We start from the raw sequence: 15947 nt of genomic DNA on the forward strand, positions 1-15947 counted from the left end.
ACCATAAATAAAATAAAATAAATCCACATTTAAAGTCTTTTCAGCATGTTCAGAGGCGAAAACAAAATGAAATCTTGTCTCTCATTTAGGGTAGTTAAGATGATGGACATTTGAGAGATGTCCTGCCTCAAAAGTGCTTGAGAAGAGCAAGACCCATTGTAAGGATTGCTTCCCCATGCTGCAGGAAAATGTGGCTGTTCCACCTAGTTGTTATGCTGTATCTGTAGTTCCACTGAAACAGTAGTATCTCCCCCCCCCCCCCTCCCCGGGAATACAATATGAAACATGTTCTGCTATGAGAAACGAACATTGGCTTACCTTGTGAGATGTTTGTTTTCAGCGATGAGGGTGGAGACATCCTTAATGAAGGTTGGTTCTCCCCTTTTGCTCCAGTCAGGCAGGATCTTGACTTTGGGCATCAGCACAGGGAGACACGCCCCCACTCAGTTGCCCAGTCATTGAAAAGCCAAGCAAAGTATAGGTAAATCTAGAAGACTAAACGTTCCCATATTCTTAATCTCTAAAATTTGTGAAAAACATGAAAACTCAACAAGCCATAACTAGAAAAAACTTAGTTGAACTAACAGCCTATCCCCCCCGGCACCGGGGAGAATATTTCCTCAGTTTCGGGGGGGGGGCAGGATGTCTCCGCCCTCATCGCTGAAAACAAACATCTCACAAGGTAAGCCAATGTTCGTTTTTCCAGCGTTGAGGGCGGCGCCATCCTTAATGAGGGATATACAAAAGCTCTCCAATGGGCGGGGAACTGAGGTAATCAGAAATCTATAAAATGGACTGAAGTATCCGCATCCCAAACGACTATTGGAAGGCATTGATTCGGTAATGACGGATAAATGTGGAAGGGGATGACCATGTGGCCGCCCTACAAATATCTGCTAAGGGAGCATTAGTGGCAAGGGCAGCAGAGGTCGCAGCACTGCGAGTGGAATGTGCAGTGACCTTTCCCTGGAGTGTGGCTCCGGAGGTTGAATAACATGTAGCTATGCAGGAGCGAATCCGTCTAGATAGAGTAGAAGATGAGACCTTTTTTCCCATGTAGTTTGAACTGAAAGACACAAACAGGTGATCTGATTTGCGGGTTTTGCAGGTACTGTTTTGTCCTAAGAGCGATGCTATGGACTTTGTGTGTAGTAAGGCCTCTGGCTCTCGGGAACACAGCCAGAACAAAAGACTTGTCCACAAATTTCTTAAGTTCCAAAAGCTTTACTGGTTATAACACAAAAACATGAAACTGATCTCCTTTTTTTCAATAGTCCTTCTTAAATACCTTGCTCTTTTTTCTTGGTGGGTTTTATCTTTCTTCTTCTGAGGACTTCTCTTTCTTTTTTGTGGACTTATCTCTGTCAAAGGAAAATATTCTCTCCAGGTCTGACTTGGCTGAAATCTTACTACACATCTGAAACTAGCTAGAGGGAGACAGCATAAGACCCTGGGATTTCCCACAATCCTTGTCTTTCTTAAAGCTGTAGATCTCTATTTCTCCTCCTAAACTGATATATAGAAAACCTAATATAATCTCAACTAAATATATGTCTCAAGAGCATCAAAGATGCTCTGGAGGCATGACAGGTACACTTGATATAAGTGAGGACAGCCCGTCTAACGTCTAGTGTATGCCACGTCTTTTCGAGTTCCTTTTTGGGATCTGGAACAAAAGAAGGCAAGATAATCTCTTGAGATCTATGGAATGTGGAATTGACCTTGGTCATAAAGGTTGGGTCCAGTCGAAGCAAAACAGAATCTCTTCTGAATATGCAAAGTTCACTTCTAGTTGATAGTGCTCCCAATTCTGATACTCAAGTGATAGCTGTAAGGAAAAGAGTTTTGCAAGTCAAGAACTTTAGATCTGTTTTGTCTAAGGGTTCAAAGGGAGGTTTAGTCAGTGCCTGAAGGACAATGTGTAAATCCCAGTTAGGGTATCTGTGGATCATAGGTGGCTTGATGAGAGAGGCTGCTGTCAGGAACCTTTTAACATAGCGATGGTTCGACAATTTGAAGGCCAATTTTGATGGGAGAGCTGACGTAATGGCAGAAATCTGTCTTTTCAAGGTATTAGGTCTGAGACCTTTGTCGAGACCATCTTGGAGGTATAGCAACAGTGTGTTAATAGATACCGAGGAGGAGGAAGTCTGATTAGATCTACACCAATTATAGAAAGATCTATAAGAGTATTCGTAAATTCTCTGAGTAGATGGTCTCCTCGATTGGATAATAATATCTGCGACTCGAGGAAACAGTCCGTCTTTAATTAATAAGTGCCTCTCAATTTCCATGCATGAAGGTTTAGCCATTCCGGGTCGGGATAAGAGACTTGACCCTGTGTCAACAGGTCTCTGTGGATTGGAAGGTGTAGAGAGTCTAGAGCCATTTGGGATATCTCGGAAAACCATGCCCTCCTGGGCCAGTGTGGAGCTATCAGAATGATTGTTGATCTTTCACTTCTTAGCTTTTGGAGGCACCGTGAAATCATTGCTGTTGGTGGAAACGCATACAGAAGGCCCTGGGGCCAAGGTGCATGTAGGGCATCCATTTGTTCTGCACCCTGGGTCAGAAAACGTGAGAAGAACCGAGGGACCTGGTTGTTCCCTGGGGATGCAAACAGGTCGACCAGAGGCATGCTGAACCTCCGTGTTATCAGGAGGAAGGTCTCTGGATGGAGGTGCCATTCTGCTTGATCTATGTCCGATCTGCTCAGCCAGTCGGCCCTTGTGTTTAGTTCTCCCTTTATGTGTTCTGCTTTGAGGGAGAGAAGGTTGGTTTCCGCCCAATGAAGCAGTAATGATGCTTCTTGCATCAAGGTTGTCGATCTGGTCCCTCCTTCTCTGTTTATGTGTGCCTTCGTTGTTATGTTGTCGGTGCGAATTAGAACCGCTTTGTTCTTTATGTGTTGAGAGAACGCTAGAAGTGCTAGTCTTACTGCCCTTAGTTCGAGCCAATTTATGCTGTGAGCTCTTTCCTTTGAGTCCCAACGTCCCTGTGCGTATCGGTCGAGTAGAGTGGCCCCCCAGCCCCTCAAGCTGGCGTCGGTTGTTATTAAGATTGGGGAGGGTGGTTGAATTGGACGCCCCAGTAGGATGGAGCGGGAGTTCCACCATCGTAGTGAAAGTTTGACCTTGTGAGGGAGTGGAACTTGTTTATCTTGTGCATGATTGATTTTTGATGAGGTAATATCAGCCACTGTAGAAGGCAGGAATGAAATCGGGCCCAGGGAACACATTGGGAGGCCGCTATCATGAGCCCCTGTAGCCTTGCGAGAAGGAGGAGGTTTGCTGATGGATTCTTGGTTATCAATGCGATCGTGTCTTGAATCATTTTGATCCTTTGTGGTGGAAGGGATATTAGACTTTTTCTGGTATCTATAATCACTCCCAAATGATGTATGCATTGGGTAGGGGAAAGGTGGCTCTTCCCAAGATTTGCCAGAAAACCATGGTGATGTAGTGATGAGAGAATGACATTGACATCTTTTCTCGCCTGAGATGGAGAAGGGGAGGCGATCAGGAGGTCGTCCAAGTAGGGGAAGACACAGATCCTTTGCAGTCTCCAATGGGCTACCAGAGCTATCATGATTTTGGTAAATACTCTTGGAGCCGATGATAGGCCGAAGGGAAGAGCTCTGTATTGGAGGTGAGTTTTGTGGTAGCAGAAGCGTAGAAACTTTCGGTGGTCCCTGTGAATTGGAATATGCAAATAAGCTTCGGTCAAATCCACAGAGGCTAAGTAGTCGCCTGGATGTAGAGATTCTAGAATAGTTTTGAGCGTTTCCATCCGGAAGCGACGTTTGGGAACATGTCTGTTGACTCTTTTCAAGTCGAGGACTGATCTCCATGATTTGTCTCTTTTTGGGACTAGAAAAATGATGGAATAGGACCCTTTCACGATTTGAGCAGGGGGAACAGGTTTGACTGCCCCAATCTGTAATAGATGGTTGATCGCTTCTAACAAACTGGTGTTTGTGTGGCCTTTGGGATTTGGGGGAAATGATGAAATGATCCCTTGGAGTTTGAGTAAAGTCTATCTGGTATCCTGAGGACAAGGTAGACAGTACCCATTTGTCTGAGGTAGTTGAGGACCAAGTCTGAATAAAGTGTTGTAGACGGCCCCCCACTCTGGTGCTGGGATAGTCAGGTTGAGGTATTTCGCTATTTCCCGGCATTGTTGTTATTGGATTGGCTGGTGTTGTTTTTGGAAAAGGAACTATTGTTGTAGTGTTGTTGTGAGGAGGACTTTCTGTCGGACCACTGTCGTCCGCCACTTCTGGTTCCTCTCCCTCGAGATGAGTTGTATGCAGACTGGGGGGAACGAAAGGACTGTTGACCTTGATGGGAGGGTCTTCTATCATCTTGGCAAGTGGTAGATGGAAGAGCCTTTTTCTTATCTTTAGTCTCAATAAGTACTGGGTCTAGGGCTTCACCGAACAGTTTAGTTCCACTGAAGGGAGCCAGTGTCAGGTTTTGCTTGGAACGAGTATCTACTTGCCAGTTTTTTAGCCAAAGGTATCTTCTGACTGGTATTGAGGCCGCCTGAGCATGTGAGCTGAATTGAATGATGTCAAGGGAGGAATCAGCAGCGAATGCTAGAACCTTAAGTTATTTGTTGATTCCTTGACGAAGTCTAGTGTTGCCCTTGGGGACTTCTAGCATGAGGTCTTTAGCCCATAGATGTGCTGCCCTGGTTAGAATGGAGGTAGATGTTGCAGCCCTGATTGCAGTGGAAGAGGCCTCAAAGCACCTCTTAAGGGCAGAGTCGGCCCTTTTGTCCTCAGGCGGTTTGAGTGATTCTTCCCCATCTCTAGCGTACACGGTCGATGTCACGAGAGAGGAAACCGGAGCATCCACCAAGGGGATCTGTAGTTTGGTCATTACCTTCTGAAGCAGGGAATAAAACTTTTTTACAGAGCTAGGATTGGGTCTGACTGTGGGAGGTTTGGACCATTCATCTTTGATTACTCTCATGAAATCAGATGGAAAAGGAACCTCATCAGATGATGGTGAGAGTTTTGGAAAGGATTCACCTTTGCTTTTAGGTAGATCGGTGTCATCTTCTTGGGTTGGCTGTGGTTTAGCCTCAAGTTCAAGGGCTCTGATTGCCTTTTTCAATAAGATAGGGAAGTCATCGGCAAGGAAAAGTCTAGCCGAAGAGGAAGTCCCAGCAGGGTCTTCGTCTTCATCCTCATCAGACCATTCTCCTTCCTCTGATTTAGAGACAGAACTGGATTGTGATCTGGAAAGGTTCTCATCTTCAGATGATCTAGTTGGCTGAGGGACAGGTTGCAGCGGCTGGGCTCGGTAGAGAGCAGAGACTAGGGATATCCCTCCTCCGGCTGCGCCAAGCAGCCTTTGTGTCGCAGCTCAGAGTCTTGGGCTGAGCCTCGTCATTCAGGAGAGGCCCTCTGAGCATGTCCGGACTCACCGGACATCCCGGGGCTATCTAGTTCCTCCATAGGTTCTAGTCTGCCCCACAGAGAGAAGAGAGAGAGAGAAAGGATTCCCCCCCCCCCCCCCCTAAAGTAAAGGAAGAGAAAGCTTGAAAAGCAGCCTGACGGAGCGAAGGCAGGAACTAGACTGGGCAACTGAGTGGGGGCGTGTCTCCCTGTGCTGATGCCCAAAGTCAAGATCCTGCCTGATTGGAGCAAAAGGAAGAACCAACCCTCATTAAGGATGGCTCCGCCCTCAACGCTGGGAAAAGATGGAATATTGCTCCCTCTTATGGGCAGAGTTGGGGTGAAATGGCACAGCACAATTGAGCAGTAAGGCTGCAGGAGTAAATCCTGGCTGCAGTGACACAAGGTTCTCTACAAGTAGTTCTTGGCTATTTATTTGTAGTTATAGGAAATATCTTCTCTACTTGTGAATAAGACACATATTATAAAAGACAAAGTATAGAATTTGCTCAACCCATTAATATTAACAGGAGATATAGCATCCTAAAATGGTTGATACAATATAGGAAAAATGTGCTTTCTAACTGAGAAGAGGCAAATGCTGGGAAGCACCCAATGGAATTCATGGGCGGGGGGAGATATATTTAATGCTCAGTGGATGGTTGCTTTTAGTTTTACTTTGAATAGAAAGCCCTATTATAAAAATGGGAGTTTATGACATGGGGGAAATTCCATGCAGAAACAGGGATTTAAATCAGAAAAAAGCCCACAAAAGTGAGTTGATTTTCACATGACGTCATTGTGGTGTTAACAGCAATGGAAAGTAGATGGAAAGTGTACAAAAGCCGTGTATTTTTACCTTCAGAAAATCCCAAAAGTAAAACAGAGTGGGTTTTGGCTACTTTCCATTCAGGTTAACACCAGTTTAACCACAACGTCTGTGAAAATCAACCCCCTTTTGCAGGTTTTTTTCTAGGTTTTAAATCCCATTTTTGCACAGGATTTCCCCCATGTGATAAACTCCATAGAGTTGGACAAGGCCACAAGGGCCATCCATTCCAACCTCCTGCTATGCAAGATCACAGAATCAAAGCATCCCTGACAGATGGCCACCAAGCTTCCCTTTAAAAACCTCAAAGGAAGAGACCCCATCATACGCTTAGGCAGCATATTCTACTGTCAAACAGCTTTTACCATCAACAATTTCTTCCTAACATTTAGGGGGAATCTCTTTTCCTTTAGTTTGAATCCACTGCTCAGTGTCCTAGTCTCTGGAGCAGCAGAAAACAAACTTGCTCCATCCTCAATACGACACCCCTCCAAATATTTAAACAAGGCTATCATAAAATCTCTTAACCTTCTCTTCTTCAGCTCCCTAAGGCATTCCTCATAGGACATGGCTTCCAGACCCTTCAACATTTTAGTCGCCCTCCTTTGGACACGCTCCAATTTTTCTACATCCTTTTTGAATTGTGCCAAGAACTGGACACAATATTCCAGGTGGGGCCTGACCAAAGTAGAATAGCATGGTAATAGTACTTCCCTTGACCTAGATACTATACACTCGTCTGTCCACGTTTGCGGCTTTGACTTTTGTGGATTTGATTATTCACGGATTTTATTAATATATCTAGGTCTTCCGGTGCAATTCTATGGTCAACGTTAACCAAAAGTCACACTGAAGGACCTAGAGATTCCTAGAGAGAACACTCTACTAGGCATTTGTAACTCCTCCAGCGCAATTATATGGTCAATGTCTGGCAGATGTTGAACACAGAATTGCACTGGAGGAGCTAGAGATTCCTAGAGAGGTGTTCTCTCAGATAAAAACTGAGGCGGGTTACAGACCACCGAAAAGCGGCGGCCTCACCCGCCCGTTTCCCCGCCGGATCGGGGCCTTAGTAGGCAGAACGGCAGCCGCTGAGGCCCCGATCCACTGCTTTCCAGGCCGCGGGGAAGCGGCAAAACGCCCCAAGGACACCCCGCAATGGCAGGGAGGAGAAAGGGACCGCTTGGCCCCTTTCTCCTCTGCGTTGCTGGGCGCAGCCATCTGAAGGCTGCGCCCAGCGACGCAAAGCCAGGAAGGAGCTCCGAAACGGAGCTCCTTCTGGGGTCGCAGAAAGGACACCCTAGGCGCCCTGGCGCGGCCCCACTACGTCACAACTGTGCCGCCTCATTTGGAGGTGGCGCGGTCATGATGTAGTGATGGCGGTGGCTGTGTGGAATGGCCGCCGCCATTTTCTACACACGGAATGCGTACTAGGGTTAGATGCGTCCGGAAAGGACGTCTCTTTCTAACCCTAGTATGCACTCACCGTGTACTTTAAGGCCCGTTTGTAATGGGCCATAGTGTTTTTGTTATTTGTGGTTTTTCCACATTCACCAGGATTCTGTGCCCCAATCCCAGAGAATGTAGAGGGACAAGTGTACTCCTATTGATGTAAGCTAAAATCAAATTGGCTTTTTATGGGCTACATCACACTGTTGAATCATGTCCAGATTGTGATCCATTAAGACTTCTAGATCACTTTAGCATGTACTGTTGTCACACTTCCTATATCTGTGTATTTCATTTTTTCTGCCTAAAGGTTGTGTCTGAAAGTTCTCCTTGTGGAAATTCATTTTCTTAGTTTTGGCTCAGCTCTCTTATATGTTGAAGTCATTTTGAATTCTGATCTTGACTTCTGGGGTAGTGGTGTCATCTGCAAATTTGATAAGCATGCCCTCTATTCCATCATCCACATCACTGATAAAGATGTTGAATAGCACTGGGCTCAAGACAGAACCCTGTGGCACCCTGGTAGTCACATCTCTCCAAAATAAAGAGGAGTCATTGGTGAGCAGCTTTTGGGTCCAGCCAGTCAGCCAGTTATAAATCCACCTAACAGTAACATTTTCCAGCCCACATTTTACTAGCTTTTTTACAAAAATATCATGGGAAACTTCGTCAAAGGTCTTCCTGAAATCAAGATATGCTCCTTCCACAGCATTCCCACCATCTGCCAAGCTTGGAACTCTATCGAAAAAAAGAAATAATATTAATCTGGCTAGTGGCATCACTAGGGCTGGCATCACCTGGTACAGTAACTCATGGTGTTACCTCCCCATTGACTTCCTCCCATACCACACCATACAGAATCCTTAGTAATGTTTTTGTACTGAACAACTAGTAAAATTAAAGTAAATCAGATTCACAGCCTAAATGTATTTACATGTAATACTATCATGTGGTTAAAGTGAAAACTAATATTTTTGGCAATACTAGCAGCTACACTGCTTTATGCAAAATGTTGGAAACAGAAAAAATGCTCAGCAGTGGAGAAATGGAAATTAAAGATGTATGATTTTTTTGAAATGGACAAATTGACTTACCTCCTAAAAAAAACAAATTTTGCATAATTTCTAGAAGGAATGGAACTCTTGGATCAGTTATATCAAAGACGAAGGAAAAGAGAATAGATACACAGTATAGCTTTAAAAGACTAGACAAGGTTAATATAGTTAGGAGCTGGGATGTAGAAATAGACAGCATTTTTGTGAAGAGTTTATAGATAAAATGGTGCCTGCAGCCATTATACCCAACTACTGTGCCATCACTTATGTCAGGTTAATGACTGATAATATAAAAAGCTAGAAAAGAAATATGAAAAACCTTGCCCAATTTGTAACAGAAGCAAAGATGTGTTTGCAATCTATAAAGTATATTATTACAATCAACTTTTGAGTTGATATATATATATATATATATATATATATATATATATATATATAAAATCAATTCATTAAAAGAAGAAACCAAAAGGAAGCAGAAGATAGATTGTATCTACTTCCACTTGCTATTTGCTATTTGGCAGTGTAGACCTTAAGCACTTAAAACGAGTAAAAAAAGGCAGCAAAGAGCACTAGAAGGCCAATCAACTTTAACCAAAGCGGCACCATGGGATTGGATTCGTCAGTGGGCCTAGTTTTCAAGGGCTTCAAGATCCTGTCATGCTGGGTCAGGATTGCTTTTCTGGCTTCATCCCATTTCCCTGGTCCTTGCAGACGGTACTGATATGGTGTGCATGGTCCAAACATAACTTCCCAGGCCAGCTTGGGGTCTGTGAGAAATAGAGACCAAACGTTGGGCTTCACCCCAAGCAGAGAAGCCACTTCATCCATGTACTCAATGTAGTCAACTTGGATGGTGTTGCGTTGACTTTTCACGTACCTGGTGAGAAAGTAATGTTAAGTTTTATTTGAGTAAAATAAAAAAAAATACTTTAAGGTCATTAGAGGATTGGAAAAACATCTTCTTGCTCCGGCCTAATTTCATTAATCTTATCAAAATTTAATATCAGAGCTAAAAATAGATTATAGTGTAATAAGATTCATTCATATTTAATAGCTCTCATAGTTTGGGCCTAGGACAAAACTTACACCAATGATATTCATCATTTTGTCAATCCAAACCCAATTTTTACCCCGGGCTTTACAATGAGTCCTATTTTAATATTGTATACATTGACTTCTCTTTCTGTTCCTTCAATGTCTGCTAATTTGTTTATCAAAAGGCATGTTTGGATGCTGTTGAGCAAGTGCTCAGAACAAGTGTATATTGATAACTGATATATCGTGACTTTCTTTCCTTGCACTCTCATCCAAAGGAAAAAAGGGAGGGCACTACTCATTTAGTGTCACTCAAAAAAGATTAAAAAATTAATTTGGCAGGATTTTTTCTTGATATATTCATGCTGGCTCTTACTAATCACTGAATTGTCATCAAGATACTTGCAAACAGACTTCTTTATAACCTGCTTTAATATCTTTCCAGTATTGATGTCAGGGTGTCTGGTCTGTAGTTCTGCAGAGCTTATTTATTTATTTGTACAATTAATTAAAAGAAAAATAGCATTTACCAGTCTGACGGATCTTGAAGAGAAAGTAATGAATAAGGCTCTAATGCTTAAAGCCTAGACAGACTCATATAGAGGCACAGACAATTCTTAAAATTGTCTCAAATTGTCCTTAAAATCCTCAGTTTATTAAAGGAGAATATTATTAATCCCCAATTTATTAACTTTAAAAGTCGAAACTAGCACTTGAATTTAGGTGCAGAGAAATGCATCAGTCTGTAAGAAGAAAAGCCCTCCCTTCAGCCACCATCTTGGGGGGAGAGAGGCAGGCTAGCTCCAACTGCCTGCCTGAAAGAAGAAAAAGCCCTCCTTCCGACCACCATCTTGAGGGGGAGAGAGGCCTGTTATGTTTTATTTTGACTTTGTATTGTACTTCCTGTTGTACACTGCTTTGATCTAATTTGGAAAAGTGGTATATAAATAAAAATATTATTATTATTATTATTATTATTATTATTATTATTATTATTAGACAACAATAGGAAAACACAGTAATGCTGGAAGGTGGGCATATATATTTTAACAATTCAAATTAGGCTTTCCTCATACCTTCTAGCCATTTCTGCTTTCTTCGTTGTAATTTCAGACATCATCTCACTTACTGATGGTAGCGTAGCATCTCCTTTAAAAAAGAGAACACAGTGAAGAGACAATGTTTTAGAATACTAGAATCAAGCCAAATGAAAAATGAAGAGAAATGACACTTTCAAATGTCTTAAGGCTATCATTAATCCTCATTCAGCAAAATCTCCCTTATCACTGCTAGGTTGGGGGAGGAATCACTGAGCTGTCTTCTGTGCATAACTGAAATTAAGCTGTCTCATGCGAGCTATTATTTCTAGGCATCTGTAGGAAAAGAGGAATTAAAATAAATACTCTAATTCAATAGGTGCTCTGGGTTATCACATACTATTCCATCTCCAACAAGCACAACTGATGAGCCAATCAAAAAATGTCTAGTGCAAGGAAAGAAATACCTGCCATCCCTAGAACTATCAGTTTATTATCATGGCTTATGATGTTTACTCTTGGAAACATACTATTAATACATCACTAATAGCATCCAGAAGTAAAATAAAGGCTCTCACCCTTAAACACACGTGTTGCCCAACGAGCTTGCAATTCAGCAATGGGCATGATGGCACCCAATGGTTGGACAAGACCAATGATAGCCAATGTAGGTTTTTCCAAATGAGGAGGGAAGACGTATTTATATAGGGAGATATCATTCTCAATGACTTCCACACAGTTCCCAAGGAAGGGAAAAGAGAAAGAGTATCCAGTTGCAAAGACAACAAAATCTATATTCTCTTCCTTAGAGCCATCTTCAAAAATGGCAGTAGTTTCAGTAAATTCAGTGACATTTGGTTTTATGAGCACTCTTCCTGAAATGATGCAGTTTGGCAACTCATCATTGACAGTTGGATACTGACTGAAAAACCTGAAAAATATAAAATATCAATTCAGTGGAACTAGCAGGAGAATTTGCTTCTTGGCCTTAGTCATTCGCTTTACAATGTGACTGTGACGGCTGTTTTGCTAATAAGAAGATTTTGGTTTGGCTAGAGGAGGGTCACATTCACCATAGAACACTATAGGAAATGCATAAAGCTGGAATAGAATCATAGAGTTGGAAGAGACCCCAAGGGCCATCCAGTCCAACCCCGACCATGCAGGAAATCACAATCAAAGCATCCCCGATAGATGGACATCCAGCCTCTGTTTGAAGACCTCTAAGGAAAGAGACTCCACCACTCTCCGAGGGAGTGTGTTCCACTGTCTCACAGCTCTTACTGTTAGGAAGTTCCTCCTAATGTTGAGCTGGAATCTCTTTTCCTATAGCTTGCATCCATTGTTCCGTGATTTAGTCTCTGGAGCAGCAGGAAACAAGCTTGCCCCATCTTCACTGTGACACCCCTTCAAATATTTAAACAGGGCTATCATATCTCCCCTTAATCGTCTCTTCTCCAGACTAAACATACCCAGCTCCCTAAGTCCTTCCTCATGAGGCATGGTTTACAGACCCTTCACCATTTTGGACATGCTCCAATTAGTCAACATCCTTTTTGAATTGTGGTGCTCAGAACAAATTATAAGAAGAATACTGCTGCATGTGGCTCTCTCTGTACTAAGACAGCAGAACTGGAAGAACATCACTGAGTCAAGTAAATACTCCAGTAATCTACCGAAGATCATTGCAGGTACTATAGTTCTGAATCTGTTAGGCCTTTCTGTAAAAATTAAACAAAATGCCCCATTCCATCTTGCATGTTACACTCTAATTAAACCTAACAATCACTCACTGGGGGGGAGGGGCTTCAAGGGGTGCAGACCATACCAGGTGACACCCCAGAGGAGGGGTGACACCCAGTTGGGCCCCCCTCCTCCTTTTATTGGTGCAGGGGAACCAATACATGCCCTTCCTGGCTGTTCTATCACCAGGCTTTCACTCTGAGGAGAAGGGAGCCCAACGACGGAGCAGCAGGAGAGAGAAACACATGCCTTCCCAGGTAACACCATCGAATGACACCCTAACTAATGCCGCCACTGTAATCAGGACTATCATTTTCCATCACCTCTGCAGTGGTAAAGACAAATCTCACTTGTCCAACCATTAAATAAACATTTAAAAGTTTACAAAAGTTGACAAAATGGCACAAGGAAGAGGTATAGACAACAATAGCATCAAGGAATTGGATATTTTGCCCAATCCACTGCAATGCAGCAAAACATAAGTATGGCCTCATCCAGCCTGCCTACATACTAGGTTGCATGGGGGCAGAGCCTGCGCACGCTCCGCAACCCTTGCACATGATGAGGGTGTCATCATGGCGGCCTCCCATCTACATGGGGGCTGCTATGATTACATAATGTATGTGCTGCATCCAAACAGCGCAACATGTGCATAATGTCTCCACACCGCTCCAGGCTGCTTATGTCATCCTGGGCATGGCGTGGAAAGGAGCTCATTTTGGGAGCCGCCTTGTTCCCGCAGCAAACTAAACAGCTGTGAGAACAATGCCAGAGGGAAAGGGGCCAGGCAGACCCTTTCTCCCATGGCTGCAGGTCCCGGGGTGTCCAGGGGCATGAAGCCCCAAGGACACCCCTTTTCCGCACCATGGAGAAGCATCAAGCAATTACAAATCCATGTAACAGTTATGTTGTCTAGCCCACATTTCACTAGCTTGTTTGCAAGAATGTCATGGGGAACCTTGTGAAAAGCCTTACTGAAATCAAGATATACTATATCCACAGCATTCCCTTCATCTACCAAGCTGGTAATTTTATTAAAGAAGGAGATTTGTCTGGCATGACTTGTTTCTCTGAAACTCGTGTTGACTTTTTGTGATTATAGTTCCGATATTATATTTGCCAGTTCTTTTAATACCCTTGGATGTAGTTCATCTGGTCCTGGAGACATATATTCGTTTAGGTTAAACAGGTATTCCTATACTATCTCTGTACTTACTCTGTGTGGAATTTCCCCTATTCTGTCCTCTGCTCCATTATCCTCACGTTGAGCACCCTTTTCCTTTTCTGATAAGACTGAAGCAAAGAAGGTGTTGAGTAATTCTGCCTTTTCTCTATCCCCTGTTAGCATTTTGCATCTTCTCCACACACTGGCCCTACCATTTCTTTTTTCTTCTTTTTGCTGTGGACATATCCAAAAAAGCCCTTTTTATTTTTCTTAATCTCTCTAGCAAGCCTGAGTTCATTCTGAGCTTTAGCTTTTCTGACTTTACCCCTACATGTGCTCGCTATTTGATTGAATTCCTTTTTGGTGATTTCCCCCTTTTTCCATTTCTTATACATATTACATTTAAAACTTAGCTCAGCTGAAAGTTCCTTAGGCGGGTTACACACCGCCATTAAAGTACGGAGTCAGTCCGTACTAGGGTTAGGAAGGTGCGGTGCTTCTGCACCCCCCTAACCCTAGTACGGACTGAGTCTGTACAAAATGGCAGCCCCCCTTCCACATGGGGGCCGCCATGACGACGTCACGACCGCGCCGCCTCTATACGGGGCGGCGCGGACATGACGTCGTCAGTCCGCGCCAGGGCGCTTAGTGCGCCCTTTCCGCGGACCAGGAAGGAGCTCCGTTTCAGAGCTCCTTCCTGGTTTGCGGTGCCGCTTTGCGTCGCTGGGCGCAGCCTTCAGACGGCTGCGCCCAGTGAAGCAAGGGAGAAAGGGGCCAAGCGGCCCCTTTCTCCTTCTCCCCCCCGCCGGGGGTGTCCTTGAGGCTTGAAGCCCCAAGGACACCCCTTTTCAGGCTGCGGGGAAGCGGCGTTCTGCCGCTTCCCCGCAGCCTGAAAAGCGGTGGATCGGGGCCTCAGCAGCTGCCGTTCTGGCAGCTGAGGTCCCAATACACCAGGGAAAGGGGCGGGTGCAGCCCGCCCCAAACGGGCAGTCTGTAACCTGCCTTAGTCATCCATCCTGGTTTCTTGAGACACCTCCTATTTTTCTTCCTCACTGGAACTGTTTTAAATTGTGCCTTTAGTATCTCACTTTTTTAATTCCCAAAAAAGATAAGGACAATACAAAACTAGACCATTATAGACCAATATCCTTACTTAATTTGGATTACAAAATCTTTGCTTTTATCTTACCAGAATGCCTAAAACCTATATCAATAGACCAAATTGATGAAGACCAAACAGGTTTTCTGCCAGCCAGACAATTAAAACAAAATGTAAGAGTTATGCTGGGCCTTATTGAGTACTTTGAAAAAAATAACAAAAAAATTGGAATGTTCTTTGTAGATGCACATAATAATAATAATAATAATAATAATAGTTTATTTATAAACCGCTTTTCCAAAATTAGATCAAAGTGGTGTACAACAGAAACAAAACAAACCAATTCAAAATAAAACATAACATATTACAATCATAATCAAATGATAAAACTACTAAAATTACAATTAAAAACTATTATAACCATACAACTATTAAAACCCAATACAAACTAGCTGGATGAAACAATGTACATATCGAGGGAAAACAATATCAGGATACATGGGGGAAAGCTTGTTGAAAAAGAAAAGTCTTTAGTTTTTTTCTAAAAAGGTCTAGGGAGGTGACGGAATGGACCTCGTCGGGGAGGGTGTTCCAAATCTGCGGGGCTGAGATGGAGAATGCCCTTTGTGAGGTCGATGTATATCTCGTCTTCGAGACCCTCAACAAATGCTTCCTGACCGACCTGAGAGTGCGGGGCGGATTGTACGGGGAGAGTCAGTCCTCCAAGTACCCTGGGCCCAAGCCATTTAGGACTTTATAGGTAATAACCAACACCTTGTGTTGTGCTCGGAAGCGAATGGGCAGCTAGTGTAGATCTTGCAGAGTAGGTGTTATATGGTTAGCCCTGGAACATCCAGTGACCAGCCTTGCTGCCATATTCTGTACTAATTGAAGCTTCCGAGTTTGGTACAAGGGTTGCCCCATGTAAAGAGCATTGCAGAAATCCAATCTAGAGGTTACCAGAGCATGTACCACTGTTTCAAGGTCTCTCTGGCCTAGGTAGGGTCGCAGCTGGCGTATCAGCCGAAGCTGATAACAGGCACTTCTGACCGTCGCATCCACCTGAGAAGTCAGGTGGAGCGATGAGTCCAAAAGCACCCCCAGACTGCAAACTGAGTCCTTCAGGGGGAG

At 43.6% G+C, this 15947-nt stretch overlaps 1 protein-coding gene across 1 annotated transcript in view; it reads right to left on the minus strand.

Annotated features, from left to right (window-relative positions):
- Nucleotides 1-9236: 9236 nt before the first annotated feature.
- The window catches only part of LOC149316719 (flavin-containing monooxygenase 5-like), a 65715-nt gene continuing 59004 nt past the window's right edge, over nucleotides 9237-15947 (minus strand). Inside the window, exons 7-9 of the mRNA XM_089516107.1 lie at nucleotides 11388-11740; nucleotides 10849-10921; nucleotides 9237-9614 (exon numbers count right to left, since the gene is read on the minus strand). Of these exons, the coding sequence (XP_089372233.1) occupies nucleotides 9275-9614; nucleotides 10849-10921; nucleotides 11388-11740 (766 nt within the window). The 3' untranslated portion in view covers nucleotides 9237-9274. The remainder of the gene's footprint in view (nucleotides 9615-10848; nucleotides 10922-11387; nucleotides 11741-15947) is intronic.

Source organism: Sceloporus occidentalis, unplaced genomic scaffold (assembly GCF_023333645.1).
Source record: "Sceloporus occidentalis isolate IW3139 unplaced genomic scaffold, rSceOcc1.0.p SCAF_3, whole genome shotgun sequence".
Lineage (NCBI taxonomy): Eukaryota > Metazoa > Chordata > Lepidosauria > Squamata > Phrynosomatidae > Sceloporus > Sceloporus occidentalis.